At 41.5% G+C, this 11,071-nt stretch overlaps 1 protein-coding gene across 1 annotated transcript; it reads left to right on the top strand.

Annotated features, from left to right (window-relative positions):
* The first annotated feature begins 596 nt into the window (after positions 1–596).
* On the top strand, positions 597–6,809 carry LOC146673507 (coxsackievirus and adenovirus receptor homolog). Its single transcript, XM_085402042.1, has 3 exons — positions 597–1,615; positions 2,567–2,899; positions 3,373–6,809. Exons 1-3 carry the CDS (start codon positions 1,558–1,560, stop codon positions 3,474–3,476), a joined length of 495 nt encoding a protein of 164 aa, XP_085258168.1. The 5' UTR covers positions 597–1,557; the 3' UTR covers positions 3,477–6,809.
* The last annotated feature ends 4,262 nt before the right edge of the window (positions 6,810–11,071 follow it).

Below are 11,071 nucleotides of genomic sequence, written 5' to 3'. Positions count from 1 at the left end.
CTTGGAAAGAAAAGCATCTGGACTTCTTTAAGTTGCTTGAAGACGTTTCACCTCTCATCCGAGAAGCTTCTTCAGGTCTAAGGTCAAATGGTGGAGAGTCCCAGATTCAAACCCAGTGGGAGTTTCCCCCCAAAGAGGGACAAAGGACCCCCTGATGATCCTCTAACTAATCACATGAGCCAAGGTGTGAAAACGGGTGTGGGTCACAATCAAAAACAAAGGCTCCTTCCAATTAAAATCACATTTTAACCTTAAAATGTTTCTTATGGAGGAAATCTCCTGTTTCTTTGGATTTCTGAGACACAAACACAAATAATCAGAGTTATAAAAAAACTTCTTTTTTAAATTTCATTATTTTTTCTTTGTAACATTTATTTTTAGTTATACCCGTACTTTCTTGGGTATATGCCTCCCTTTTTAGTTCCATATCACAAATAAAATATAGTTTTAACCCCCTGAGAACGTCATTGTGTTAATAAAGTTTAATTGAAAAGAGTGAAATGAGTGAGCATGCGCATTTCCGATCTATGCTCCAGTCCGTTAGGTGGCGGTAATCCACCTCTAAGCTGCCAAAAGCAGAAGAGGCTGCATTTCATTCATACAGCTGGCGACTGGACGACAGTGCTGACAGCAAGACAAACCAGTCTGGAGGAGTCTGATGCTGTCGGTCTTGGCTCACAGCTTCTTGTTTTTATTTTTATTTTTTCCGCTGAAGATGAGCTTTGAGGGTTTTTTTCTCTGTGGAGTTTCTATTCTGGCGACTTGAGAGGTAGAGCTGAGCTGCTGCTCGAGGGAAATCCCGAAAACATGACCTGAAAGGAGCGGATCCCCCAAAGAAAGTGACTTGATGAGTGTAACTTAGTTTAATGCTTCAGACACGGGCTACTTTCAGCTGCTTCCAGAATCAAAATTTCCTTTTTTTACGTGCACCTGTATGCAGCACCACATCATGGCAGCAGCATGTTGCGTGTTTGTTATTTCGCTCTGTTTCCAGTTTAAAACAGCTGTAGCTTTTCTACTGTGAGCCAACGCGTTGTTCACTGTAGGTAAAGCCTGCTGTAACGACTGATCAGGACTGTCAGAGAGTCTATTCAGAGTGGGAGGTTCTGTTTATGTGGTGTGTTCAAGAGTTTCGGGTTAACACGAATCTGGGAGTCGCCGTTACATCCGTTATTTGTCTTGTTGACTGAAATCGCAGACAGAGTTCCAGTGGCGCAAAATGTCTGCAGGAACTTCCCGATGTCAGAACATCTGAAACATGTTTTAAGTTTGGTTCTCATTTTGTTTGACCCTCACAGCTCGGATTGTGACCGGAGTCCATTCCTCCTGTCTGATCTTCGCGTAATTCGGACTGTGGGGCAGCGAGTAACCTTGATGTTTGCAGTTTCCGAGCTGTAGCGCTCAGCTGCAAAAACGACAGCGCCGATCAAGCAGCGCATTTAATGGCTCATAATCTGTCACGTGTCGAACACGTCACCCACCCCCACCCAAAAAAGGAAAACAAAAACACTTATTCGTTTCCAAAATAAACATCAGCTGTTCAGCTTTTCCTCACAAATGTTGTCCGTTGCGGTTTTCCTGTGTTTGCTGGTGATCCTGGTTTCCGGATTAAAAGGTGAGTCACGGTTCTTGGAGACAGGAAGAGGAAAAAAATGTAAACATTAGCGTCATCGTGTGTTTACAAGTTAAAACGAACTGCTGGTGTGTTTTGGTCTAAACGGGAAACTTTTCAGCGAGTTATTATAGGAAGTAAGTCCGTTGTGAAAACGGGAAGCTAAACAGTTACCCCCCCCCCCCCCCCCTGTCTTTGCAGCGGCCTAGAGGACATGTGACGCAGATGTCGTAGTTACAGTTTCATTTGGGAGTGTTGCACAACATAGGGTTATTTTGCGCTATTTAACATGACCACACGTACAACCCAGTCAGACAATCATCGGGTTTTTGGTTGGGGGTGGTACTGCTCTGGCATCGATGCTTTAGCTTATCTTATCTATCTCTAGTTTTATTTAACAATAGAGGGTTAGTCTGTTCTGGTAAACACCTGCGCTCTGACATCTGCCAGGCACATTGTGGACCCTGCTCCGTGTGGGGTGCTTTCCTGAATAAGTCGGAATTGGCGGTGATTTCTATTTTTACAGTGGAAAAAAAAAAGCTAAAGCTGTACATGAGCTGTGTCTATCATTGTTTCACAATGTTTTATAACAACTGGAGTAAAATTCAGAGTTTAACAGACAAAAACAAATTCTGTCCCATGTTCTTTGATGTACTCTGTGGACATTCAAACAACATGCTGGCACAAGTCGCAAAAATTTTGAGGCTTGCAGAGGAGCAGGTGATCATTACATTAATACTAAAACACACTGATGCTCTTTTAGATTTCTTCATTTCAGTACTCCCTGCAGTCCAAACAGTTCCTGTCAGAAGTCTCTGGATGGGCTCGTCTTCTGGAAGAACAAACTATAGAGAGGAAGTCCAACCAGTTCTTCAGCATAGCATGTCTGACAGATGTGCACTCTTAAACATGACTAATTTTGTTGTCTTTTATCTTTGTGTTTCTATCACACAGAGCTCATTGTGAATCCTGGACAAGATGCCCCTCTTCAGTGTCAGGGTCCCAGAGATGCAGAGATCACCCTGTTGGAGTGGAACAGAGCTGACCTCAAATCAGATGATTATGTCTTCTTGTACAGAAACCAGCGCCCATATGAAAACTACCAACATGAGTCCTTCAAAGGCCGAGTGAACCTGATGGATCCGTCCATGAAGGATGGAAATGTTTCAGTGACGCTGAGGAACGTCAAGCTCACCGATACAGGAACATACAAGTGTCAGATTACAACCAAGGAAACAGAAAGTGTCACCCATGAGTGCTCCATCAGCCTCAAAGTCACAACCTCAGGTAAGTTTGTAGAGGTGGAACTTGGTGTTTATAAGTCTTCTCACTGTGGGATGTCTGAGCATCAAAGGTTCTTTCATTCAGGGCAAAGTCCGTTGGTTTGTTTGTCTTTAGGCTCATGTTTGTCTCTGTTACCAAAAACAAATGTATGAGATGAAAAGTGGCGTCAGTCATCAATTAATGCCGATGCAGGAGTCTGAGAGAGAAACTAGAAATGATAACCTCTGCAGTGAGTGTGCTCTAACCCTAATTAATTCTTTATTTCACTTCTTCTTCTGCTGGATGTGTTTATGGGTGAAAATGGTGTGAAACGCTGAGATTCTAGTTCTTAACCAAATGCCTGCACACAATGTCATTACTGCTTTTCTGACATCCGGGTGACTGCTGAAAGGTGTGACATCACTTCTGCTGAAAACAGGAAAGGTTTTCCTGGTAGCTCAGTTCTCACACCTGTTTCTGCTCTGCTGGTTTTACAGATAAACACACCAAGGAGTCCCAGGCTGAGTCCAAGGATGGAGGAGAGAAGGATACGTGTCTGTCTGTCATCATCCCTGTCCTGTCAGTTTTTGCTTATTACTGATATTATGTAATTGCCCGCAGAACCTGAAAAATGTGTCCGATCTCTTTACTGACAGTGAGTTCTGCTCTTCAACAAAGACGAATCTTTCAATAGGATCTGATTCTGTTAGAGCTTCATGCAGCGCATTGACAACCTCACCAGTCATTACAGTTAAATCAGTCAATGTTAGATCAGTGCTGTCCCATTGTGGCTGTAAAAGGCTTTGAGTTTAACCCTGGGTTTTATGTACTTGTAGCTTTATTGTTTGAAGCCTACAGCAGAGCTTGGCTTTTCTCTGGGAACAGGCAGCAGGTGGAGGAGCAGCTGGTATGCTGGTTGAGTCTTTCCAAAAGAAAAAATCAATCTATCCTTTTTCTTTAGCTTATCTGGAGTGGGTTATGGGAGCCCCAGCCTGAGCAGAGAAGGCTAGACCTCCTTCTCACCAGCCACTTCCTCCATGTTGTCCTGGAGCCTCCTCTCAGTGGAAAAAATGAAACGAGTAGGTGTTGTTTTTGTTTGGGTGGGGGGGCTGTTTTGAGAAAGACCAACAGAATCAGCATTAACATGTAATATAAGCTATATATCCCAGCGCATGTGGGCAGAGGTGGAGGCATGCAGTGCATCTATTGTAGCAAGGCTTGGAACATGTTAAATCCAAAGTATACTACTGAATAAGCTCCTTATTACCTTCTTTAAGCACTTTGTTTTACACTTTAAAAAAATATTTGTTTTTTTAACCAACTGCAGGCACTTTCCTCCTTTTTGCTGAGACCGTATCAGTGGTTTCCATTCAGATGACCTCACATTTAAGATCACTGGCTCAGGCATCCCTGGACTGTTTTCAGCACAGCTGCAGTTTTAAGATCTCAGCAGACATCCTATTATGTCCTCTTGTACTTGTGTCTCTGTGATCAATCGTCTTAAATGAGTCAGAACTGGGACCTTTCAAATCATTTTCACTTTTGGGAAGTGGACAACGTCACGGGGAGGCTAGTGTGGTGAATAGGGTGGTGATCAAAGATTTCACTCAGACTTTAATGTACAGAGCGGGTCAGACACCTCCTACAATTTGTGTTTAAGACTGACTTGAATTTCATTCCTGAGCAGTTTTCTGATGAAGACATTCAAAGACTGGTGGCAGGTCTAAAAACAGCAGCTGCACCTAAAACAGTCCAGAGGTTTCTGATTTTTTATTAATCTGTTCTTTGGTTTATAAAGAATGTACTTTTATTATATATGTGTATTAAAGTTATCTGTTAGTCAGTGTTAGGGGACCATGATCAGCCGTTACCATTGTTTATCGTGTTTCAGTTTGTTTAATGCGCAGCATATAATCCTGACAAATATACAACACATTGACTCATCACTGAGTGATGAGTCAAATACATTTTAAATAAGCAATTCATATAATGGAAATCTATCAGTGCAATGATTGGATAAAATCTGTTAAAGAAACTGAGCAGGAGTTTACTCCACATCAGGAGGAAACAAGACTCTGTGTGTTTGTACATGTCAGATGGATGACATACATAAGCTATAAAGTGTTGTGATTACGTCATTATTAAAATTCGCAGTGTTCCTTGTTTTCTTTGTTTTATATTAACCGTTTGTGTGAATGTTCTGACTACACACATCTGACTTCATCTAGAAGGCTGAAGGATGTGTATGGTGGTTTTCATGTGAGGCCTTTTATTTTGTCTCTGAAGTAGTAAGTGGGGGCAGGCCCCATGATCGGAAGGTCGGGGGTTCGAATCCTCTGAACGGCTAAGCTGAGGTACCCTGAGCAAGGTACCGTCCCTACACACTGCTCCCTGGGCGCCAATGGCTGCCCACTGCTTCCCACTGTCTGGTTAATATCTTTTTAAAATAATGTTAAATCTTATTTTGGGTCAAAGTCAGAAAACATTTAAAACACGTCATGTCAGATTTGACTGCTGATTCTATGCGTGCATATTTTATGCCCTGGTGACCATAAACATTAAAGGAGGTGTAGATGATGCTTCACAAATAACGACCAGTGTTTCCTGATGGCTGCAGAGCATGGAGATATGCTGTCGTCCTGCAGCTGCGGTGCCAGAGATGAGTCCATCCTGTGGAGATGAAAGCTTAGTTTAACTTTGTCGTGTTGCAAATCACATCAAGTTTCACCTGGATGAGAAAACAGTCTTGGAGTCATAACTGGTTATGGTGATCTTGGACTAGTTATTTTTCCTCCCACCTCCTTAGATCACCATGACCTGCATGACTGAAAACCTACAGAGACTTGGTTATTGTTTTTATTGATGTTTTTGACTCACTGTCAGTGGATCATGAGTTCTGTTTAAAGGATCAAGGGTCAACACTCCCTCCTCACATCCAGCTGTGGCCCTGCCACCCTCAGAGCTCTGTGCAGACCCCAATTTAAAAATAAATTGTCCCTAAATGTCTGTTTTCATCCGTCCTTTTAACAGGAGCTGTTTTAAAATTTTCTTCCTTTTAGCTCAAAGTGGTAAATCTGTACCTAAGATGCATGCAGCTCTTGGACACTTTGTGTCAACAACTAGAAGCCTTTGGTGAAACTTACAGACTAGCCGGTCCTTACTTTCACAGGAAGTCGGAGCTGATCATGTTTTGTTTTTTTTTCTCTGTAATTTTCCAGGATCACATCGGAACCCACAAAAGTCTCTGTGTGGCTAAAACAAAATAAGACTGTTTGTATCACAGTAAACTAGACATATAGACACTATTACTGACCATTACTGACAAAATGATTCGAAAACTGTGGAGATCGGTTTCTGTTTTACATGCTTTCCGTGTCTGTTTATCTCTCCATCAGAAAATGTTTCACTCATCTCCACAGTTTTTAAGTCCCGAGCAGCAGAACAGCTGCACGCCTTGAACATCTGTTTTCTCCCCCTGAGACTTAAAATATGAGCAAAGAAATAGGCCGTGAAAGGAGGACTGATGGTGGAGTGGCTGTGATCATCAAGTGTTTTTGAGGAGAAAGAAGATGTGCTGCCACCTGCTGGCTGTACTTTGTAACTGAAATTGTGATAAAACGATGACATAGATCATTTCTTTAGGTTTAACTTTGATTTGATATATAATGCCCCCCCCTTCTGTTATATTTTGAAGATTAGTCTCCTGTTGTGTTTCTGTTTACTGCATTTACTATTTCATTCCTCACCAAAAACCACTGTGAGCCTTTCATGCTGAAGGATGTCTTGATTCTTAAAATGCATCGTGAGGATTGCGAAGCTCCAGGAGGAGCTGTAATTTTGTTTATATTGTTTAAAGGTCTTGTAATTACTGAGAATATTTTATTATATGATTATATTATGATCTAAATATTTAAATCATATATGAATGTATTGTTTGTAGCATATATGCATGAAGATCACTGGACTGTAATAATTTATAATGTACATGTGAAGCTGAATTGGTTTGTGTCTGCAACAGTGTGTAACTTGAGTGATGCAACAGTAAATATAAATATTACTTTGTCTTTTGTAATTATTTATAATGTGTATATCCTTTATTTCTCCCTCTTCTTAAAGTATGTCTTCAATGCAGCCATTGTCTACTAATATGTGTAAGATTGTGACTGCAGCTGGTTTCAAAGACTTCTTCTTCTTTGTCTTCATCAGGTTAGGAAACAATCTTACTTGTTGAATCTGAGCTGTGGTGAAGGTGTGTCAGTCAGCTTCAGTGAGGAGTAGATGACTGTTGTCTCTAATGAAACGTCTGAACACAAACACATAATAAAGAAGTTTAGATGTCAGGACGTAAACATGGGAAGAGTAGTGCACCGGCTCTGTTTATCACAGAGAAGACACAGAGGAGCAACTGGTTAGTCTACTGTCCTACCTTCACTATGACAGGTTGAGGAGCTCGCTCATTCAAGAGGGAGTCGGAGTGTATAGGCTCAAATTGTGGGAATAATATTTTGGACTTGCGTATTTGAGCCCATAGGAGTAGACCACTGCTCCTCCACATTAAAAGGAGACAGTTATGGTGGCTCTGGCATCTGACTAAGATGTCTCCTAGATTATGTTTTTCTCTGCATGCTTGGGAATGACTCTGTTTCCCCAGATGAGCTAGAAGAGTTGATCAGGGTGACTCTGGACTTCTCTGCTCACACTGCTGCCACCAAAACCTGAATTCAAACAAGTGTAAGAACATGGATGGATGGATATTTTCTAAGATAGTTTGATCTTTCTTTTTAGTCTGATTTGATGAGCTGATTATCTTCATGTTGTCACAGGAACAAATGGTGTTTTTCACAGTATCTGCTGCTGCAGGCTGAGATCTGAACCTTTTTTTTCCAAAAGGGAGTCTTTAAGTGTGAAAAAGGGAGCAGCCGTACCTCTGTGTCTGCTGTTTGTCCTGATGGAGTTATTAACTGTTCTGTGCACTGAAGAATAACCTGCAGCTGGATCGCTCTCAGTCATAACACGTCATGTGACTGATACAAAACTTTTGTTTTAGGATAAAATGTTGGGCTTTATAGATTAGAGCTGCAAACATTACGCCACAGCTCATCCACTCTTTAACCTGAAGTGACTGTAACACCTATTGCTATATTAACTGGCAGGAGGGGGTCAGTCTAAGAGAGACATGTGGCACTCAGAAAACTCTGAATTCAAATCTATGGCAGACAGCAACAGTAAAGATGGTTGCAGAGGCTGAAATCCCATGTGTGAAAAAGGGTTTTTAAAACCTTATTTTGGGGCAAAGTCAGCAAACGTTAAAAAATGCTTGATGTCAGATTTGACTGCTGATCCTGTACATGCAGTGTTTATGTCCTGGTGACCATTCAAATAAAAGACAGTGCAGATAATGCTTCATAAAGATTTACCAGTGCAGCATTTCATGATGGCTGCAGAGTGATCGGATCTGCTTCTAGAAGGAATCTCCTGTGTGACGCCAAACTGGATTAGCTTTAAATAACTCATCCTTTTTATTTATATGTTCCAGCTCTTCAATCCTCTCCATCATTGACTGTTTCACTATGTTTGTGAGATTTATTTTTCATAAGTCAATGTTAATTTATTTATTTATTGAGCATTTAGATTTTTGTTTATAATCTTTAAGGGCTTGTTATTAATGAGAAAATGTTATTATCTGAATATATTATTATCTAAATATTTAAATACTTACATGAATGGGTTATTTGGGCCACATATGCATGAAGATCACTGGACTGTAATAATTTATAATGTATATCTCATGCATGTGACAGAGCTGCAGGCATCAGAATGAATGACAAACACTTTAACTTTAACAACAACTTTCACTTAACTGTAACAGCCATTCTGTGTCTGTATCAGGGAAACATTAAATTCAGTGGTGGTTCCCTTCAAGGTGTGTATGTTTTTTTATTAATCACAAAATTTTACACCAAATTTACATCAAACCTTCAGCTTCCACCATTTAACCCTTTAAGACCTACCATAGAACCAAGTCTGCCAGAGCTTATATTATATTTTTACATGCTGTGGAGCCATTTTTGGGAGCATTTCAAGTTGATATACATCAATAGTCAAGTCAAGTCAAGTCAACTTTATTTGTCAATTCTGCCACATGTACAGGACATACACAGAATAGAAATTGCGTTACTCTCAAACCCTAGTGATTAGAAAAATGCAAATAAAATAATTAAAAAGTAAAAATTTAAATAAATACAATACAATTTTACGTATAACAAAAAAAAGCTATGCAATATACAATATACAATATTCAAGTAAGAAGGCATAGTGGTGCAAAATAGGCAAATAGTGCAAATGGAGATTTAGTAGTATACGGTAAGAGATAGTGTAACAGCAAAGTCTTATGAGGTAATGGCAGTCCAATGCTCCACAAAGTGACTGGAGCAGGCCAGTGAGTGCGTCAGAGAGTGAGTGTGTGTGTGTGTGTGACAGAGTTCAGTGAGACCGTGGTGGAGAAGAGGGGAGAGGGGGGCAGAATCAGGAGGGAGTTTAGCTTCCTGACAGCCTGATGGATGAAGCTGTCCTTCAGCCTGCTGGTCCTGGCCTGGAGACTCCGCAGTCTCCTCCCTGACGGCAGCAGCTTGAAGAAGCTTTGCATTGGGTGCGTGGGATCAGCCGCTATGCAAAGGGCTTTTTTAGTGAGACGGGTGCTGTAAATGTCCTGGAGGGAGGGGAGAGAGACACCAATGATCCTCTCTGCAGCTCTCACTATGCGTTGGAGGGTTCTATGACAGGACGCATTGCAGGCTCCAAACCACACAGTGATGCAGCTTGACAGGATGCTCTCGATGGTGCCTCTGTAGAAAGTGTACATGATGGGGGCTGGTGCTCCTGCTCTTCTTAGTTTGCGGAGAAAGAAGAGACGCTGCTGTGATTTCTTGGCCAGTGCTGAGGTGTTGTACGTCCAGGAGAGATCCTCTGTGATGTGCACACCCAAGAACTTGGTGCTGCTCACTCTCTCCACAGACGCTCCGTCAATGGTCAGAGGAGCATGTTGGGTGTGCATTCTCCTGAAGTCCACAACAATCTCCTTCGTCTTCTCCACATTCAGAGAGAGATTGTTGTCAGCACACCACGTGGCCAGGCGTCTCACCTCACTTCTGTAGTCGGTCTCATCCCTGTTGCTAATGAGACCCACCACCGTTGTGTCGTCCGCAAACTTGATGAAGAGGTTGGAGCTGTGTGATGGAGTGCAGTCATGGGTCAGCAGAGTGAAGAGGAGGGGGCTCAGCACACATCCCTGCGGGGCCCCCGTGTTTAAAATGATGGTGCTGGATGTATTACTGCCGACCCGTACTGTTTGAGGTCTTCCGGTGAGGAAATCCAACAGCCAGTTGCACAGTGAGGTGTTGAGCCCCAGCTGGACCAGTTTTTGAGTGAGCTGTTGGGAGATTATAGTGTTGAATGCTGAACTGAAATCTATGAACAGCATTCGAACATATGAATCTTTTTTGTCCAGGTGTGTGAGTGCTGAGTGGAGTGCAGTGGAGATGGCATCATCGGTTGAGCGATTGGGCCGATACGCAAACTGGAAGGGGTCCAGGGAGGGGGGTAGGACAGTCTTGATATGCTGCATGACTAGTCGTTCGAAGCACTTCATCAGGATGGGAGTAAGTGCAACAGGACGGTAGTCATTAAAGCAGGAGGGAGATGACTTTTTTGGGACCGGAATGATTGTGGTGGCTTTAAAACATGTGGGGACGACAGCCTGGATGAGTGATATGTTGAAGATGTCTGTGAAGACATCAGTGAGTTCCACTGCACAGTCTCTCAGTACACGACCATTATACAACCATTATATCCCAGATTCTAATAATATGTCTGCATTAAGTGGATAGTAATTACATAAATTGCAAAAAAGTGCAATAAACTACAAAAAAAAATTGAAAATCGTTTTTGATTTTTTAACATATATTTGTAGTTAGAGAAATTTAAGAGGCTTATCCCTCAAAACTGTAAATTCAAAAAAGTTGCACAAAATAGTTTCCCACCACAGGAAATTTATTTTGAGTGTCTTCATAGTTTTATTTTTGAAATACACCAATTTTTATATACTGCAGGGAAAACGAAAATAAATATTATAATGCAAATTTGCAAAATAACAGCATATGCATCAAAATAAACTACTTCCAGCAGTGCAATATGAGT

Source organism: Rhamphochromis longiceps, linkage group LG3, assembly GCF_057381845.1.
Source record: "Rhamphochromis longiceps isolate RC_006_pf linkage group LG3, R_longiceps_female_GT1.1, whole genome shotgun sequence".
Taxonomy (NCBI): Eukaryota; Metazoa; Chordata; class Actinopteri; order Cichliformes; family Cichlidae; genus Rhamphochromis; species Rhamphochromis longiceps.
Note: the sequence above shows the minus strand (reverse complement) of the source record. Positions and strands in the feature narration are given on the sequence as shown.